Source organism: Macaca fascicularis, chromosome 18 (genome assembly GCF_037993035.2).
Source record: "Macaca fascicularis isolate 582-1 chromosome 18, T2T-MFA8v1.1".
Taxonomy (NCBI): domain Eukaryota; kingdom Metazoa; phylum Chordata; class Mammalia; order Primates; family Cercopithecidae; genus Macaca; species Macaca fascicularis.
In genome coordinates, this window is record NC_088392.1 from 69,550,792 (window position 1) to 69,571,636 (window position 20,845).

Below are 20,845 nucleotides of genomic sequence, written 5' to 3' on the forward strand. Positions count from 1 at the left end.
GTAAGGTTTTTAATGGGGTTCACCTTTGACGTGAAGCAAGGCGGAAGACAGGAAAGCCACAGTGGGGAATAGCTTTGGGCGCTTTAGTAAGAAAGACGTCTCTGCTTGATTATCTGGTAGTGTTCACCGCAGGCTCTTTGTGTGCGAGCTTGCTGCAGAGGCAGAGCTGAACACGGAACACAGGCATGTAAACACTCCGACATAAATCAGTGAGCATATGTATCAGAGTAAAAGAGACATATTCCCATGTAGATGCGGTTTGAAGCTTTATTGAAGGCAGACAATCTGAAGCACGGCCAGGAATAAACTAAGAAGAAGCAGACAGTTTTTGGTCATTCATGGCCAGGAATAAGCAAAACTTAGTTTTTTTAAGAAGGAGGAAGTATTAAATCTCAAGTAAGAGCGGGAACAGCATTTAGAAGGAGAAACATAATATCTTGGAAAAAGCATGCAGAACTAATATAGCTTATTTAAATGTTGGATCCGAATCATAGTAACAGGAAACCCTCTCACTAAACTGGAATTTCCCCTAATTTTTGTGTAAGATCCAAATAATTAAAATGCACTCTAATGGTTACTGATGGATCCTTCCTTCCTTCCTTCCTTCCTTCCTTCCTTCCTTCCTTCCTTCCTTCCTTTCTTTCTTTCTTTCAAGAAATAGACCCAATTTCTCTTACTGGTGTAGAAATATATGACCCTTCTTAAATTACGCAGGAAATTGGAAGCCTCTGGGTGGATATGGTCTTCCCTTATTGCTTTCCTCTTACCACATCATTTTCAGTTAAAAAAAATTTAACTGTTTCCAGCAGAGGGATTCCTGTTAGAAACCTTCATCAAGTGAACTTGTACTGGGAACCCTCATGCTTTCCCAGTCCATCTGTGTTTCCCAAACAGAGCTCAAGTTGTAAACAAAGTGGAAAAACATATTTCTCACCCCAAAATTCTTAACATTTCATTTCTTGTGGAAAACACAATTTCACAACATCAATTTTTAAAATCTGTAAGAGCCACAGAAGGTGTGAAGGTAGCCAAACGGCCAGTCTAGAGATCCAAAAGCCAGGACTAACGGAGGACAGAATGCTTTTTCCTCAAATCCAGGCAGGGATGGAGAGCATTCTCAGCATTAGGGCATTTGTGGACACTACAAAGGGGAAAGATGTATCTGAACGATGGGGGTGATTTAGGCAATGAATCGCCACGTTAATAGCACTACTGCCAACTCTTCAAATTTAGAGGCTCTGGTGAAAAATTAAACCAGTGGCAATTTTCAACGTTTGTAGCATCTGTGACCGAACACTTCAGCACCCGGAGTCTGGACAGCTCCGCAGGCCGCGCTCCGGAGGCAGCTTGAGCTCTCATCAATCTACTCCTAGCCCGACTGTCAACGGCAGCCAGACTCAAGAGAGATTTACTGAAAATCCTCCAAGACTTCCCTTTAAAAGCAAAACGACTTCCACATTTAATGGTCTATCTGAAAGAACATACGCAAGAAATTAGGAGATCTAAATTAAATTTATTAATAGGAGAGCTTGATGATGCTTAACTCCAGAGACCAGAGCTCTGATTGGTGGGGCTTGATGAAAAAGTAAAGAGAAATCGTAATTATATAGTTAAAAACATAACTTTTGCCATCCTCAAAATTCTAAAAATTCTTTACCTGTCCTTGAGAAATGGGTGAAATTGAAAACCATCAAAAATAATTGGACTTCTTAAAAATTGGATTGTATGAGTGAAAGGTGTTTATGAGAAGTCGATGACTCCGGATCTTATCATCCAAGAGGACAGCACAGAATAGTTAATATGTTCCTTGAGGGACTAGGATGCTGACGTCTTTTTCTGATACCCGATCATTACGTGACTGAAAAAAAAAAAAAAAGGAAGTCATTTCATGAATAAAAATCGGAGCGCAACAGTGAAACAAAATATTCTGTTCTTAAAGGCAACAGGCAGACAGATGTTGACAAAGAGGGCTCTCCAAAAACCATGTTCGGATAGATTTTTGCTGACTGCACAGATAAATACGAGCAGAAGGCCGGTCACCTCTGTAACCACCCGCAGCAGCTGAAGAAGCCGCAGCTTCAGAGGCAGCCAGAGAGACCTTGGAGCAGAGAAGGCGCTGTCGACCCTCACAGCTGCCTGACCAGCGGCTCCTACAAAGGCCGGCTGGCGACCGGCCCTCTCCCTTTCCTTCCTCCCCTTCTTCTCTGACTTTCCCTCTTTTCCTTAACCGCTTGCTTATTCCTCCGGGTGGACTTACGGCCACTTTGCTCCTCCGCGCTTTACCTCCTCGCCCCCTCTTTCTTTCTTCTGTCTCTCTTCGCCCCCTTCTCTCCGTGTCACGCTCCCTCCTAGTTCTGCTCGTCTACAAACTTTTGAACAGAACACGAGCCTCGGCAAACAAGTCCTGCAGCTCCTCCTGCTGCTCCTGCTCGTTCCTGCGGCTTCTGCTCAGACACCAACGCCAGACGGTGATGCCTCTCGGGTTGTGACTCCAGCGCAGAAACTTGAAGAAGCCCTTTGCCCGCCGTCCTACTTGGCAGCACACCCTCTCCTGACAGCGGTAAGAGTTGAAGGGCAAGGGAAAGAAAACCTTACCAAACCCACCGACTCACTCGACTGCTGATTCTTTCGCTGGCATCGCGTCAGGATAGTTAGCTTTCCTTCAACCAGGTCTGGCTAGTTATTGGGCGCTGGGTATATGCATATATTTATATATTTCTAACTATAGCAAGCAAGAAGTGGCAGGGCGCGCGCCGGCTGTCGCTAAGTGGTGTTCAATACAGGGAGCCGGGGCTTCGCTCCGTCCCTCCCCCAGCTTCGAGAGTTTTTTGGGGTTGGAGGGTGGAAGGCCAGGGACGTTCTCACAGCTGTGTGCCCTCTTTCCCATCCTGCGCAGAATGACCATGTGTAGCGGAGCAAGGCTGGCCCTGCTGGTCTACGGGATAATCATGCACAGCAGCGTCTACTGCTCACCTGCCGCCGCCGGACTCCGGTTCCCCGCGATCAGGTAGGTGCTGGCTGCCCGGGCCGAGCAGGAGCTGGGGCTTCCCAGTCACAGACACTTCCTCACAGTCTCCTTCCTGCAGTCCTCTGGGTCCAGACTACTAGCATCGCCCTCTGCGCCCCCAGTGCGCCTCCGCCAGCCTTGGCTGGACAGCGGGTCCCCATTCTAGCCGGAGGGTCTGGCAGGCTCCGCGACGGCTCGGAACCCTCCCCCAGCCCTAGGCAGCTCAGGGTCCCGAGTAGAGTCAGTGAGCTTCTGGCCGCTGGAGAACCCGCCTCTCCCAACCTGGCCAGCAGGATGGGGGCAGGGCATGGCCCCTAGGTTGGTTTCTTTTACCTATTCTTAGGATGAGTTAGGAGAACTTCAGCTCTGGAGCCTGGCCGGGGGTTGAGCGTGAAGCTCCTTCGGACTTTGCTTTGTTACCGCTTGTTCTGGACTATCCGGGTGGGGCCTCTCTCTCCTTTCCACCCTTTCTCTTCATTTCATTCCAGTTCTTTCCCCTGAAGAGCTTTCTTTCAAGTGATCCGTGTTCCAACTGCATTTTGAATCCCAGGCTGTCTTGGGGGGCGTGGGGTGGGGGAGGGTGTTGGCCCGGTGTGATTGAGGAAAAGCGACTTAAGAGAGGGAAGAACAAGAACGAGACTGCGAAGGAGGGGGAAAAACAGAGGCAAGGGAGGAGGAAGGGAAAGCCAGCAGGCAGGTAGGAGCGGGAGAGCAGCCCTGCCCGGCCCAGGATGGAGGAACCTTGGCTTTTTTCTTAACCCCGGGTTTCTAATCGGCAGGCGCTGCCCAGGTTCCCGGAGGCAGCCCCAGGGAGTCGCGGGCCGATGTGCCGGACTGTGGAAGAGCCCTGGGCAGGGGAAGGTCCGCACCCGCGGCGCCTGGGGCAGAGAGGAGCGCTCTTTCTGTCTGCGAAGCTGCCTTCTCCTAGCCTCGCCCAGGAACATTAGCCTTGGGGGGCCGCTGACCATTGATTTGAACGGAGAGATGGGTTCTGGCTTCTCTATTAGGATTCCAGTATCTGGACTCGGGCCAGGGCAATATCAGAAAGACCCAGGGTTCGGGGTACCCGGGCCAGGGCTGAGGCGCATCGCCGAGAAAAGGCTGGGTGCGGGGCGTGCGGAGGTATGTGCTTGCCTTGCCCTGACCTCTCCAAGGATGGAGAAAAGGCGAGTGAAGTAACGAAGTACGACTCCATCCCTGCCTAGAGAGTGCTACTAGCGCTGGCTGCATTCCAAATCTCTCCAGGGGTCCAAAGCGAGAAGGATTTGTTTTAACTCATCTCTACCCGTCCTATGTCAAGAATGGAGGCTGTAGATGAGGGTGACTGCGAAGTCGCCAGGCACTCGCTGGGTATCGCACCCCCTCCTTGTGCTCTGGGGGTGAGATGGGGCCCCGCCATCGCTAACAGATTAGCGCGAACTATTCGTTTAGCTGCCTTAAAACACCCTCGTTTCACCCTCAGCTATTTTCAAATTCCCGTGTGCCTGGCACTTTCTCCGGTCGAGAGGCACCGGAGGGCTAGGACACGCCACAGTCTGAGCCGCCGCCAAACTGACTAAGTTTAGGGGCATCTATTATTCATGTTCCTGCCAGATCCTCTCCTGCCCAAAATAGAAACCGAGGTTCTCCGTGACCTACATCTGCTCCGGGAAGGGCTCCCCTGGGCTCGGAGGCTGGGGTGGGGGTGGCTGCGGAGCTGGCTGCCGCACACCCCATCCATCTTCTCCTTTGCTTTCTGGGCCTCCCCATTCGGGTCTTCGCGTGGGTCAGCGCCTAGTCTCGTAGGGCCTTTCTCGTCCCCGCCCGTTGCTGCTTTGTGGAGGCTCGGGAGCCGGGCGGGGAGGGGGGCGGTCCTTTTCAGTAGCCAGGTGTGCGCAATCGGCGGAGACGCCTGTGTTTCCCAGTGCTTGTTGAGGCTGTGGCCCTGCAGGACCACCCTTTACCCGCGAAAAGGGGGGGTGGGCGAGCCGCCTGGCGGGGTAGGAATGGTCGGGTGTGGTTCCCTCCTCCTTACCTCTACTCCCACCTCCAGTCCTGGGAGAAAAGACAATTCTCCGTGCAGGACTTTTATCAACTGTGAAAATCAGCGCGAGCCCCTTTCTTTGGGTCCTCGCAGAGCTGGGGAGGAACTTGTACTGACCACTCCTTCTGTCCCGGGCCACCCCGCAGGCCGGAGGAAGAGGCGTACGACGAGGACGGAAACCCGCTCCAAGACTTCTACGACTTGGAGCCGCCGGGCGCCGGGAGCCCCGCCTCCGCGCTGCGCGAAGCCTCCGCATTGTACTACCCCTCCGACAGAAGGTGAGATTCGCGCGGCCTCGCGCACACCCGCGGCTGGGCGCTCGGGACTGCGGTGACTGGAGGGGTGGTGTGGTGACCCACCGAGGATTTTTTTTTTCCCCCAAGAAAGTCCTCAAGCCTGTCCTCTCCCTGGCCCGATCCTATTGCAGTGACAGAAAATTAGCAGCGGGCGGGTCTATGTGGACCTGAGGGCCGCGTGGGGACCGAGGGGGCTGTGGCCCAAAGAGTGGCAGTGAGTGGCGTCAAGGAACCCACACTCCACAGCTGCCATTCCTAGAGCCAGGACTAACTCCCAATCCTAGCAGTTACTCTCGGGATTGTCCCGGGAGTTGCGAGTTCTGTGCCTCTGGAGGTTTCTCTGTCAGCCTCCCTGACAGTCAAGGGGGCGCGCGCCCAACAAGGGGGTCTCCGGCGGCCACCTGGGGGGCAGAATCAGTGACCCTGGGCGCGCACTTTGCCTCCCCGTTAGAGATGTCGCCCACGGGATCCTTAACAAGGCCTACCGCAAAGTGCTGGACCAGCTGTCCGCCAGGAAGTACCTGCAGTCGCTCGTGGCCAAGGGCGTGGGGTAAGAGTTTGTGGAAGGATTAACTCGCGCATGGTGGCTCGCGCGCGCCGGAGTGGGTGCTTGTGTGGGGCGCGCGGAGGGCGGGCGGCGCGGCTTCCACGGCCGTGCGTGCACGTGGGGCCCAGAGTGAGTCTGCGCCCCAGGGTCTGGGGTGGGTACTCGCCACAGGTCGCAGGCGGAGATTTTTAAGTGGCACCTTAAATTGGCCCAGAGAGCTCTGGAAGAGGGAAAAAGGAAACGCGAGCGAGGGAGTGAAAAGAAAGAGAAACCAAACCAAACCTCTCGGTCATTCAAAACCTTCAAGCTTCCAGGGAGGTTTTGCTATAATTTCCTCTAAGCATGACTTTTTTTGGGGGGGGGGGGGATGGGGAAAGGGGTGGTTGTATTTACTGAAAATTCAAATCGAAATGATAAATAGCCAAATTTGAAGACTTAGGGAACCAAACAGTTTTGCTCACGCCAGAGAAACTGAGAGCATAGGGCTTGCGTGAAGCGTATCTCAGCAGAAGGCAACATTTTAATAAAGCCCGTGGGAAGACAGATTACATTTTCGCCATGAATAATTCATGCAGTGAAAAATATTGCCTACAGCCTGTCGACTTATATTATTACCACGTTTTTCAACTTGGCGTGAGGAGGGAGAGGAGTGCTCATGTTTGACTAGGAATTGTAGGATCGATGCAAACTCCAGGGCAGCAGCCAGCCTGGCATGTTTAGGGCTCTCTGGTTATTTTCTCTTACGTCGGGGGTGAGAGGAACAGTGAGGACAATTTAGTGCGAACGCACGGATGGTCAGATCTCAAGAGGCAGCGTTGGGAGAAAGGTCGTCTGCCCGGATCTCATCCCGGGGCCCCCCCTCTGTGGGGTTTCGTGCCGGGAAGTCCTGGGTGGGGAGGGAGGCATTGAGGGGCTTCCATCTCAGCCCTCCCTACGGCTGCTTCCTGGCAGAGGGAGGCGGTGCGGTGGGCAGTGCGAGCCCCGGGCCCTCCCGGAAGGCTCCCGCGTGGGGTGGGGCCCGCCTGCTCCCCGCAGCGATTGAACCTGTGTCTCCCGCCCCGCCACCCTCTTCCCGACCCCTTTGCTTGCAGTGGGAGCCTAGGCGGCGGCGTGGAGGAGGACGCGGAGCCGCTCTCCAAGCGCCACTCGGATGGAATCTTCACGGACAGCTACAGTCGCTACCGGAAACAAATGGCTGTCAAGAAATACTTGGCGGCCGTCCTAGGGAAAAGGTATAAACAAAGGGTTAAAAACAAAGGACGCCGAATAGCTTATTTGTAGCGATGAGTTACCAGCTACCCTGTGTATACAGCCCTGACGCAATGAAAAGTCGTTTTCCAAACTGACTGAACAGTCATCGCTCGTGTGTTCTATCCAAACATGTATTTATGTAATGAAGTAAAGCCATTAAATGAATATTTTGATAATAATACTGTTTTTCTTTTTACAAAGCACTAGAGAATGCACAGATATACTTTGTGGACCAATTATTGATATATATTATAAATATATAAAAAGAATATATATATGTAAGTATAGAGAGAAGTTCATACAAAGCGTGCACAAGGATTGAAAATTCGCCTGAGCTGTTTATGTTTTTATAAAAATAAATAGAAAAGTAGACAATCATTGTTTTGAATATTACTCCTATTTTTGTAAACTGGAATTAAAAGGATAGTATTTTTATCCATGACAGGCCTGAAGATATTACTACTTACCATTTGCTACTGTACATAAACAATGACGCCCTGCTCCAGAGAGATTTTGAGGTAATGATTTGGAGAATTGCTGAAGGGCATTCTTTCCCAGTGAGTCTCTGGGGCAGGCTGCTTCAATCCCAGCCTAACTCAACTGGGCACTGTCCCCCTGGTTGGGTGACAATTCCAATATTTCTGCTTTCTTTGATTCTCCTTTTATGTGTAGTTGTCTCTCTTCAGACTCTCAGCCCAGAAGAAAATTCTCCCGATAAAACAACAGCTCGATCCAAATTGTGCTTCTCCCCAGAATTCACGCCTCTCCCTGGGGGAAGAGTTGAGGAAGTGCAGAAAAGGCGACTTCGTTAGACCGCTCTTTTTTCTGTACTTCCTGAGTTGCCAGGGAATCTAATATCCCCAAATTAGGGCAATTGGAACAAAGTGAAGGACACAGAAGTATATTGGAAGAGGCAGAGCATGCGGTGGTAGGGGGAGGACCCTGGAAAGGGACTGGTTTGAGGTTGTCCCAGGTCTGGGAAGCTGAGGGCAAGTCCAGTCCCAATGGTCCTGACTTTGGGCGCTGGGTATTGGAAATGGATGCAAAGTACAATGTGTTTTTCTCCAGTGCTGTCCATGCTTCTCATCTTGTGAAATGGCCAGGATCCTCCCCTTTGAAACCTGCTCTGTAGGAGCCACCCTTTTCCTTTGTGGTTTTATGGAGACCTCTCCTTCCTACCCTCCTGCACTGTTTAAGTACTGTTTACCATTTTTCATTCACTTCTCTTAAACTTGTGAATGCTTCTTTTTTTTGTTTGATGCAGGCACTTATTGTAAATTTTAGGAACCCCTGTGTAGCTATTAATAAGTAATTATGCACTAAATATGAACCCTTTGTTTCTTGTTTATTGAGTTTGTAGGTAAAATGTATTTTTCTACATTATTGCTTATTGCTTAGTAAAATTTATTTCATAAAACCAACCTTTGTCATATTAGAATGTGTAGTGTTTACATGTTGCTCAGTTTTGCTAACTGATAAATCATTTAATCCTCTTCTTCATATGTATGAGTACTATCTTATATCTGTGGTCAAGAGTGAGGTAAGCAAGCTCCAAAAGACCCTGAGAACCTACCCTTGTATCCTTTCTTTGGCTAAAGAAAGCATGTCTGTTTCCTGTCAATTCTTTCAACATATAGAGTAATCTTTATAAACAAAAGAACCTTCACCCAGCAACCAGATCGAGCAGCAACAGACAAACCAGCCAGCCACTCTCCCAAATTTCAGGCACAAGTTTATTTTTTATTTTTTGAAAAAAGAAGAAGAAGAAGAAGAAAAAAAAAAAGAACAAGGAAAGATTAAACGTTAGCTTGTAAAGTTTAAAGGACCTTTCCGTTTCCTTTACGGATTTGATCAGTATGAAGTCATAAATCAAAGAAAACAGAATTGGATTTGCATTCCCAGGCGGGATGGATGCTGCCAGGAGATCACATTGCAAATAGTGAAAACAGAGGCATTCGATTTATGCCTGAGTCCTGTGTATAGGATCAATCTTCCTTTAATTCTGCAGTCTCCTCAGGCAATGTGACACGGGATGCAGTTTGCAGCTTTAGTGCCTTTCTTCGCCTTTTAAATTGCCACGAATCACAGATGGCTATTTAGTGGCCCTACAATGCTGCAACACATCAGCTTGCATTTTAGTCTTAATTATTTGTTTCTTGGATAATGGGCAGAGTTTTCTGTATTTGTGTCAGCTGTTAGTGGTGAAATAGGGCTCTAGTTAACCTTTTATTTATGAAGTCTAATTTAGTGTTCCCGTGGCTAGTTGCAAGCATTTTACAGTGATCACCCAGTTTAATCTTTTGTATACTTTTTAGAAATGCCAAGAGCCTTACTAAACTGAAGCAGATTTATGATATAGTGATAATTTAGGTAGATATTAGTCTTGAAGCTCTTATTTTGTGTGCAACTGATTATAAAAACACCTTAACCAAGTATTATTACACACATGATATCTATAACTAGGACTTTGATAACTGTTATATAAAGTGTGTAAAATTTGTATGAATAAATTTTTGTAAACAATGCAACTTGGTCTAATGTTTGGGAAAAAAGACATTCAGGAAATAACTACTTTAAAATCTCTTAAAGTATTATATTTCTTTAGCAACCATAAGATTTTTTTATGTCTGGAATATATATCTATCTAAGCATCCTTGTATTTTCATGAACTGTGCTTTAATACTTGATGGGCTACTGGATTCTGCTAAAAAATTAAAGTAGCTTCTCAGATGGAGATGCCTAAGAAGGTTTTAAGCTCATAGACAGGCACGATGTTGCAACATTATAAGACACACAATTGAGATTAATTTCTATCCCCTAGTGTGTATATACATTGCTCAATATTCAGAAAGTTACTAGGTAGTAGTGGGAGACACTACTGGAGTGTAACTAATGGAGCATTAGTTACACATCTGAAATAGTGATCTAACTTTGTTCTTTTAATTTTTGTTTTAGCGGCCAGGTCTCACTATGTTGCCCAGGCTGGTGTTGCTCAAGCAATCCTCTTACCTCAGCCTCCCGAAGTGCTGGGATTACAGGCGTGAGCCACCATGCCCAGCCTAAAATAGGGATCTAACATTGTTCTTATACAAGAAACTGCAGACTAAACTTGTCTTGATAAAATTTTGTATAAAATGATCTAAATAATCAGTTTTGGAGGTTTTAAAATGTGTTGAGACATACAAACAACTGTCTCTGATTAAAATGCTTTAGGTAGAAGGAACATGAACATGAGTAAGTAAAGAGTTAATTAGATGTCTTTAAAAGAAAATGTACTTTGAAGTACAAGACAAAACACAAGAAGTCATTTGTAGATTATATGCTGTCTTAGTTCGTATTTACAAACTTTAGAGCAAAACTTCCATATGAAATTCCCTCAAATTCCCTAGTGGTGTGTGTTTTCGCGCCCTTGACTATTTTTGGCTTAGAAAGTGTATAGAAAGTCACATAATAAGTGACATATCATTTAATTTAAAATGCCAGGGTTTCATCCTAAAAATTAATGGGCTCAATTAGTAAATCAATAAATGTGTCACAATAGAATTAAAGGATGAGTGAAGATTCTAAAATTCAGAATTTAGCTCAGTATTTAAGGCCTAGAATCAAATAGGGAGGAGCCCACAGTCTAGAAATCCCACTTGTTGTCAATGAGAAAATGAATCCAGTACAGTTCATATTTGCATTTGATTTTATTAGATAAGGAATTTTTCTTCTCCATCTTTAACTGCCCTCTTTGTCCTTGAAGACATTAGTGTCTTTAACTGCCATCTTTAACTGCCCCTCTTTGTCCTTGAAGACATTAGTGTGGTAAATGGAAAAATAAAGAAGAATTTATTTGGTTGGGGCTAGGCTAACGACTTGTCAAGAACATAAAGATAAACCCCAGACTTGGCTGACTTCAAGTGAAGTTCATGTATTTAGCAACTTGCTATATTATCTTCTGTGATAACTCAAATTACAGCTTTTTAAAGGAAGACTTGATATGTTTGGGTATTCAAGAAGCTGTAACAGGTGTCTTAATGCTGTTAGGGCTGAGAACACACTTACTCAATACAGTACACACTATTGAACACCTGAAGTGGGCCACCACACTGGTCGGGAGAGCTTGACTAATACCTGGGAGCTCAGGTAGTATTTTTTGCAGAGTGTTTTTCTGAAATGTGATCATCCGGGGGGGCTTAACAATGCAAAATTGTAGGGCTCTGCCAGATCCGGTGATTCTGCATTTTAAATAAAAACCCTAGATTACTGTGCACTAGAATTTGAGACTGCCTAGATTTAGAATTGGTGACATATGTAAACGTACATATGTGCTGGTCTGAATTTTTTTTCATATAAAATAAGCAAAAGGTCATGTTACCTGCACACAGTAATAAGTACATCACTTGCCATATTCTTCCAAGATATCTGGTCATTAAGCTCTTTGACAATTTCAGTATTTCCTTTAGGCCACTATAGCTACTAGTTAGCATTATTTTACTTGTACAGGCTGGTTGGACCTCTCCCACAGGAGCTTGTGGAAGGAGAGTGATCCTTTAAGTTGGGTCCAAAATATTCAATCACAGGACTAAGAGATTATCACTATAATGAAGAGAACTTGTGCAGCTAGCTGGCCATAATTCTGGGGATCCGGAAGTCAACTTCCAGTTGCATTATATCCCAATTTGGTTTGAATGTATTTACTGCTCCCCAACTGTTCACAAGATGATTTCTCTTGGATGGCTCACTATGACCTTCAACCCAACCCTACTGTTCACATAATCACAAGATTGGAAGCTAAGATCAAGTCATCCCTCTTCTCTTTTGTTGCCATCCTTTTCTGTAGAACGGAGATGGCAGCTGCCGCTGCTGCTGCAGATTGCATCACTGCTGGATTCTCACGTTGGTTTGTAGTTGGTCATCCTGGTCATTTCCCTTGCAACTACATAGTTTTAGCTCCATCTTAGTATCATGTCCCTCTGATCAGATGTTCCAGAGTAGCTTCCATTGTCAAAGGGTTAAAGGGTTTAAGGTAATCAGTAGTCAATTTTACTTCTCTGTTCTTTAACACGATCCTTCCTCTTTTTTTTTTTTTTGTTTTGAGAAAGGGTCTTACTCTGTTGCCCAGGCTGGAGTGCAGTGGCACGATCTTGGCTCAATGCAACCTCCGCCTCCCCAGTTTAAGGGATTCTTCTGTCTCAGCTTTCCGAGTAGCTGGGATTATAGGCGCATGCCAACACTCCCGGCTAATTTTTGTATTTTTAGTAGAGACAGGGTTTCACCGTGTTGGCCAGGCTGGTCTTGAACTCTTGACCTCAGGTGATCCACCCACCTTGACCTCCCATAGTGCTGGGATTACAGGCTTGAGCCACTGTGTGCACCTGGACCTTTTTCTTTCTTTCTTTTTTTTTTTGAGAAGAAGTTTTGCTCTTGTCGCCTAAGCTGGAGTGCAGTGGCTCGGCTCACTGCAGCCTCCACCTTCCAGGTTCAAGTGATTTTCCTGCTTCAGCCTCCTGAGTAGCTGGGACTACAGGTGCGTGCCACCACATCCGCCTAATTTTTTTATTTTTACTAGAGATGAGGTTTCACCACGTTGGCCAGGCTGGTCTCGAACTCCTGACCTCAGGTGATCCACCCACCTCGGCCTCCTGCTGGGATTACAGGCGTGAGCCAGTGCTGCAGGCCAATCCTCCTCCTTTTAAAAAACAGGTTCTTATCAGTTTTTGAAAGCAAATGCTCCTTATCAGTTACCAGCAATCCCCCCATGACCACAATGTCCTTTCTCTACCCACCCAACCTCAATATTCTGTAAGGTCCAACTCAAGCTCTCCTGTTCTAGGCATCTCCTTTAGCCTCTCAGAGTCACGGTCATCTTCACTCCTCCTCCCCGGGAACCTGCACTGTTTTTCCATGACCATTATACTCTGTATTGCCCCTTCTGTATTCCCTTTCTGACTTTTAATTCCACGCTGCTCTGTCCAGTTCTGTAACTGTTTTGTAAGAGCATGACTTGTCTCCCCACTGGATGACCTCCTAGAGGGTGTGGACAATACATTTGCACTTTAGTGCCAACACACTTCTGGGAACATAAGAAATATCTTTTCTGAGTGATTGGAATAAACAGAGGACCTGTAGAATTCACCATGATATTTCTCCCTTGTAATAGGACAACTGCAAAGCATATACAGGAGTATTTTTTTTTTTTTAATGTGGAAGAGCCAAAGATCTGAAAAATTAACTTATCACTTAGATGGGCATCATGAATCAGACTAGATCTACCTCCAAGAAAAGCTACGTAGAAAGAATGCCAAATTAGTGTGTTTCTATTAGTTAAGATAAACTAAAGTCCAAATTCACGTACAGGCAAAAGGCTGTCATAGATTGAAGCCACACAGGTTTTTATTTTTTTCATTCTCATAGAAAAAAGAAGAGTCATATTTTCAAACTAAAACAGAATTCACCTTATGCTTCAAGACAATAATACCTTTTTTCTGGAATACAGGAAAAGGGATACCTTGGGAGGCAGACTGGGAACTGGACTGCTCTCAAAGTGATAATTAACAGAGCGGTTATCTACAGCTGCCGAAGAAATTTCTCTCATCAGCTGAAATGTAATTTGAAACATGAGTTCATGAACAGCCAAAATAATATAATGAAAAAATATTTTTTAACAGTTTAGCATTATAGTAGGCGATGTCGTCTGGTCCCAGTTAAATTTTTTCTTAATTATGTCTTTGCTGTATATTATAGAATCTTAAGTCAGAGAGGAATATTGCCTATAAACCACAAAGAAAATAGTATGATGTGTATCTATGGGTATTTCCCTTTCTCTTGTTAACTACCCTGATATTTGCTTGGTTAACTATACCTACCTCATTCAGGATATGGATTTTATGGGGACAGTAACTCCCCACTTTAAAATATAACTAATCAGGAAAATTGCATCTCCTGGCCACAGTTTCTGGAGTGGCATGTGATCCATTTCAGAATAGTGGGGTTAGAGAGGAATTTTTTTTTTTGATGCTTCTGTAAAAGAAGTCCTTTTCTTCTTTGGAATGGTGTGGTGTGTAATGTAGTGCACCATATAAGAAGCCAGCCTCACAGTGGACCTGTCACCATGGAAGACACAGAGGAGTAACAGGAAAAGGCAGGTTCCTGATGACATTGCTGAGTCCCTGAGTTTCCTGTTAAATAAGTCAATAAGTCCCCTTCATTGCCTAAGTCAGTTTTTTTTTTTTTTTTTGGTTTGTTATTTGTAGTATCAATTAGGACCTGTGTTTCAAGTAGTGGACAACCCAACTCAGACTGGCTTAGTATGGTTTTCTCAGAACACAGAAGAGAGTTAAGAGTGGTCTACAGAGGTTCCAGCCGACAGGAAGCTTTACGAGTTCCAGTGCCCCAGTGTTCCAAAGATTTCACATCCTCCGTTAAAATTTTACTCTAAAGTTTCAATATTAAAACATTTCAGAGCACCTAGAAGTGAACCCTAGTCACTGATTTTAACCATAGTAAGAAATATCCTTTGAGGAACTCTCACCATCTTTTGTTGCCAACGGTACTACTTCTTTGAACCACAAGTACCTTAGAAGTGCTCTTCTCTGAAACATTTTTTGAAATTCTGTTGAGTAGAAATTGCTATCCTGTCACTGCTGTCATTCCCTAACACCCATGAAACTTGTGATCACACTCGAGGCTCCAGTCTTCTGATGCCCTGCCCGCCATTTCCCCAGGCTCCCTGCCCCTTTCTCTCTTCGCTGTTTCTCCTCTCATCCCAGATCAGTTTAGTGACCCTGCCCGCCCCCACTGACCATTTTTCACTCCCTGACCGTTTCTGCCACATTCACATTAACACTCCTCAAAGTTGGATCAACCCAACCATGTGTTTTCTCCTGGTTGCTGAAGGCTATTGAGAAAAATCTTGGCTCTGTTTTCATCCTTTCTTACTATAAATTTATGATTACCTGTGTCTGTAGGATCTATAAAGCACTCATTGCTAATCAGTCTTATTTTCTATTCCTGTACTTGTTTGCTTCACCCTTCAGTATCCTTGGCCCATCCTGCAGGGTGACCTCATTGTTGACTTTGCCTGCCATTTTCCAAAAACAAACAAATACAAAACAAAACTTCCCTAGTTTCTTTTCCTCTATCTCCATGTGTTTTTTTCACTTCAAATCCCCACCTCAATTTCCTGAGGTTTGTATTTCCTCTAACACTTAATTGCAATTTCTTCATGTTCAATTGTCCCATACTTGCCAAGTGCAATATTTTTGCAGTTCCCATCTTATATAATCTTTTTATAGCATTCCCTCATTCCTAAAACTTTCTTTTCACTTGTTCCTGGATCATGGCCTTTTTGTCTTTTCCCTCTCATACCTTTTTGTCTCTTTTTCAATCTTTTACATTGCCTCCTCTTCCTTTTTTAAGGTAGATGGCCTCAAGTCCTGTCCTTCCCCCTTTCTCCTAGGGCTATACTTTCACCTTGGATAATCTTATCTTTTATGATCTGATGGTTTGACAACTTGCAATCTTACAGACCTCGTGAGAAAGTTCACATGCCCAGTTGAGATATTTACCTGGATATCCAGTAAATACCCAAAATCAATACAATTATCCCTCATTATCTATGTGGAATTAGTTCCAGGACCCCTGCAGAACCCAAAATCTGTGGATGCTCAAGTCCTTGATATAAATGGTGTGGCATTTGCATGTAACCTGTGCATGTCCTTCTGTATGCTCTATCTATCTATCTGTCTGTCTATCTATCTTTCTATCTATCTATCTATCTATCTATCTATCTATCTATCTATGTAAGACAGAGTCTCACTCTGTTGCCCAGGCTGGAGTGCAGTGGTATAATCTCAGCTCACTGTAACCTCTGCCTCCCAGGTTCAAGCAATTCTTGTGTCTCAACCTCCCAAGTAGCTGAGACTACAGGCATGTGCCACTACACCTGGCTAATTTTTGTGTTTTTAGTAGAGACGGGGTTTCACCATGTTGGCCAGGCTGGTCTAAGTGATCTGCCCACCTAAGCCTCCCAAAGTGCTGGGATTACAGCTGTGAGCCACTGTGTCCGGCCTTTTAAATCATCTCTATATTACTTATAATACTTAATACAATGTAAATGCTGTGTAAATAGTCATTATTGTTTAGGGATTAATGGCAAGAAAGAAAGTCTGTACATGTTCATACACATGTAATTTTTTTGGAATATTTTCCATTTGCAGTTGGTTGAATTCACAGATGCAGAACCCATGAATATGGAGGGCCAATTATGTGTTCCCAGGTAAAACTATTATCCACATTTATTCCTCCTCTTTGTTTTTGGCATCATATCCACCACACTTCTTAACTGATGTATTGCAGAGTGCCCTTCCTTTTCCTCCCCTTTACTCCATTCATTTAATTGGTCACAAAATCTTAGGATTTTTCAATCCTACTTTCTGCAGAACTCCACATTCACATAGTCTTTGGCTGTTTCTGCAATAGCCTCTCAAAACTTGGCTCTAGTTCCTCCTCCCGGTTCAGTCTTCTCTGTCTCCAGACAGATCTAAAATAAGACTCTGGTCATGCTACTATCCTATGCTGGCTTGATAAATGTTTACGGCTTCCTGTGGCCTACTGGATGAAGTCCAAAGTCTTTAGCATGTATTTAGTAGTTCTCTTCACTCTAGTTTCCTGCTCTTATCTATCACCTTTTGTTTGTGGTCCCCTGCCTCTGCAATAGTCCTCTATCCCTTTGCCCTCCTAGTGAAATGCGACTGATCTTTCAGGAAAGAACCAACTCCTTTCTCTGTTTTTCTGCTGCATTTCTTTATACTCCTAGTTTAGCATGTAGCTGCATGCATGTATTTTGCTGACAGGAAGAGGACCATAATTATTCAACTTCCTATTCTTAGGGCCTGTAGTATTTGGCATGTAATGGGCACTAAATAATTATTTGTTGAATTGAAATTAATTCTGTGAAAGTTGGCAAATAGTTCTCTACCACACAGACAACAGGAAAAAAATATGATTTATATAATTTAAGGTATAGCATAGAAAGATTTTTTTTTTTGAGATACAGTTTCATTTTGGAGTGCAGTGACGCCATCTTGGCTTACTGCAACTTCTGCCTCCTGGGTTCAAGTGATTCTCATACTTCAACCTCCCAAGTAGCTGGGATTACAGGCGTGTGCCACTGTGCCCAGGTAATATTTGTATTATTAGTACAGGCGGGGTTTCACCATGTTGGCCAGGCTGGTCTCGAACTCCTGACCTCAAGTGATCCACCCGTCTTGGCCTCCCAAAGTGCTGGGATTACAGGCATGAGCCACCACGCCCAGCCACATAGAAAGATTTTGATTAGATATTAGGAAGGATTTGGGCTACAACAAATACTTGTTGAATGATTTAAGTCAAAGCATACTCCTTTGAATACCGAAAATGTTTGCTGAGGTTGTCTGAGTTTTGAAGGGTTGTTTTCCTTTCCAATTTTCTTGTTAGCATCTGATCTAAATCGGCGATAGATTTTATGCTGTCCAATGACAGGCAGGAATGGTAACATAGAATTTGCAGATAGTAGGTGCTCACCAAAAGTTATAGATTGACCAAATGAATTTGTTTTCTAAGAAAAGGCAGGGCATTAATATAAAACTCAAATTCCTTGGAGTTACTCAAAGACCTCAAGTGTATTTGTCTTTGTCCATTGCCATAGGTGTTTCCAAATGTAAGCTTTGAAGAGAAGTGGTAAAGAATATAAGGCATTCAAACAACAGACATGAGACTCTCTTGAGTGGTTGGGAATTTTCCATCTGACTTGTAGATGAGATGTTCTTGGATTATCCCTAGGATAATCTTCTGGTTAGTCCACTTTGAATGTAAACAGCGTTCATCAGGGAAAGGTAGTCTGATTTACTTGTTCTCAAAAACTTTCTTAAGTGAACAAGCCAGATGCTTGGTCGTGGAGTGAGCTGGGAAAAGAAATGATGCTCTTAGCATAATTAGATAGAACCTGTCTTGGGACTATGGTTTTGTAGGGGGCACATCTTGCTCACACAACTTTCATAATTAGGTAAGGAGCTGATGATCCCATTATCAGACTCTTTCTTCTGATCATAACATTATTTAATTGTGCTTCAATTAGAGAGAAGGAAGGAGAAGAAATAAAAATTCAAGCCAGTTCAATCTGCTGATTCCTAGGCATCCTGGTGGAAGAGCTGATGAAAAAGGAGATTGAAATTACCAAAGCAAGGCCCCTAGATTTTCCATAAATTAATCAGTGCATATTATCAGTAATGGAGAGAGGATCTTTGTTTTTCCTTTTTTATCTTTGGAGACAGGGTCCAGGGTCTTTCTCTGTTGCCCAGGCTGGAGTGCACTGGCATGACGTGGCTCACTGAAGCCTTGACCTCCCAGGCTCAAGTGATCTTCCCACCTCAGCCTCCTGAATAGCTGGGACTACAGGCAAATGCTGCCACGGCCAGCTACGTCTGCTTATTTTTTGTAGGGAGAAGGTCTCACTATGTTGTCCAGTCTTGTCTCGAACTCCTGGGCTGAAGCAATCCTCCCGCCTGTGCCTCTGAAAATGCTGGGATTATAATCATGAGCCAACATACCTGGTGCAGGATCCTGTCTTTTCTTATGGGACCTTTGTTTGAGATGTAGAACCTCTCTCTGTTTTTTTTAATAGGTTAAAGTTGCCAATTAGTGTTAATGAGTAGTTTACATCCCTGACATTACTATAAAAGGCATCCTACTATAAGACAAAAACAAACAAACAAAAAAACAACAACAAAAAAACTTAAACAAACTGAGGGAGTAAGGGTTTGTCTGATTATACCTCGAAATAAATATATTTTTAAGTCCTTCTTAATAAATTATCTCTGTATATATTATAGTCATTTAGACCAGACTTAACTTTCCATTTTCATTTAAGTTGTCTAAAAACGACATTCAACTTTATTGCCTGGTTGTTGAAAGGCTATTCAATTCAAGTCTCTGAAAGCATCTGTTTTTTCTGATTGCTTTAGATGATCCTGAAGAATTCCTTCCGCGAAAGCTGGAGGCTTGGCAAAAAAGAGCGTTCATCACTTACATTTTCTAGAAGTCACCATTACTATGATAAGCACAAAGGATGCATTTTTAGCAAAGAATGTCAGGAGACACCAGGCTAGAGCTAGAGGAAATTTGACGAACATGGCTTTCCAGGTCCTCCCAATTCCTTGAGGGAGATGTGCTTGGGTGGGTAGCAATGGTAATTTGCCTGCCCACAGGCACATTCTGGGTCCTGTCCGGTAGAGGGAAGCCCAAAGTAAGGGATTTCCAAATCTCTTTTACCCTCAAGTACAACGCCCCAACCCCCCAGCTTAATTTCTTTATACGGTTACAAAAGCAGCCTTTGGCAAACCACCTGTGTCTAACATCCTGACATATTTTCTTATTTTATAACATATGCTCCATCATGCGCAGATTATACAATAATGGTTGGACACCACAAATTTCCAGTCACATAGAATGAACGATGTATGTGTGTAAACAGACACAATTAGTTCTGGGAACGGCTAGCTACATAATTTGTGGAGCTGAGTACAAAATGAAAATTTTAAAAAATTATTAAGAATTTCTAGATAGCAACAGCAGAGTATTAAACCAAGTGTGTGCCTGTTCTGAGCACAGAGTATGGTTCATACACCCATGAAGCTGGCCCTGGTTCTAGATGTAGGGATGCTGAGCATAGCAGACCCGGCCTGTGTCTACACCAGAACCCTATCTTCATTCGTTCTTACTCTATCCTCGTTGTGTGTGTGTATTATTTTTTGACATGCACGTAATTTTACTGTCAATTCAGTTTGCCATTTACAATGCAGTAGAGATGAATCAGGTTTAAAAATTTGTGTTTAAAAACATAACATGAGATCTACCCTCAGCAAATTTTTAAGCATACGATATGTGCAGTGTTGTTTACTATAAGCACAATGTTGCACAGCAGATCTATAGAACTTTTTCACCTTGCATAACTGAAACTTTCTACCTTTTGAACATCTCCCCATTTTTCCATCCCCTCCGCCCTTGGCAACCGCTTTTCTACTTTCTGCTTTGGTAAATTCGACTACTTTAGATACCTCATGGAAATGGACTCGCATGGTATTTGTCCTTTTGGGTCTGGCCTATCTCACTTGTCATAATGTCTTCAAGGCTCATCCATGCTGTAGCACATGATCTTCTTCTTTTTCATGGCTGAATAATATTTCATTGCATGTGTATGTCACGTACTCTTTATCAATGGATCTGTTGATGGGCATATCAACAGATGGTTGTTTCTGTATTTTGGCTCTTGTGAATAGTGTTGCGATGAACGTGGAAGTGCAGGTATCTCTTATCTTCACTGTGTTTTTAATAGGTCTGTATCTCACACATAGTGGTCCATCCTTTTGGAAATATAATTCAATTATTAAATGAATATAATCAGATTTATTGGTTTTGCAAGCTACTTTCTGTTAAAATGTCCACCTTATGTTACCTAGCTTGCAATTTGGGCATTAAACCAACATTTCAGAGAATTAAACTCACTCTGGGACTATGCGAGATGGTGCGGGCCCTGTGGTGGATGCTTCATGTGGGTCAGTGGTACATGGTGCTACCTTATTGGACTCCAAGGAGTGGATTTCATCAGCACAGTAAAGAAAAATATCACTCTGGAAGGGATGTTTTGAAACTGAGTAAATATTTGCCAGCAGGGCCTTAGCCCCTTCAGGCAGAGAGAG

At 44.3% G+C, this 20,845-nt stretch overlaps 1 protein-coding gene and 1 long non-coding RNA gene across 2 annotated transcripts; one reads left to right on the forward strand and one right to left on the reverse strand.

The window, feature by feature from the left end:
• Positions 1-256: 256 nt before the first annotated feature.
• LOC123569974 (uncharacterized) lies at positions 257-3,525 on the reverse strand. Its single transcript, XR_006693845.2, has 2 exons — positions 2,258-3,525; positions 257-1,858 (listed from the first exon to the last, which is right to left on the reverse strand). It is a non-coding gene; the product is annotated as an uncharacterized lncRNA (long non-coding RNA).
• On the forward strand, positions 1,923-9,652 carry ADCYAP1 (adenylate cyclase activating polypeptide 1). Its single transcript, XM_005587082.5, is given in 7 exon segments — positions 1,923-2,070; positions 2,273-2,307; positions 2,310-2,574; positions 2,897-3,007; positions 5,177-5,308; positions 5,778-5,876; positions 6,965-9,652. Coding segments are annotated over 7 exon segments (948 nt in total). The 5' UTR covers positions 1,923-1,954; the 3' UTR covers positions 7,155-9,652.
• Positions 9,653-20,845: the final 11,193 nt, after the last annotated feature.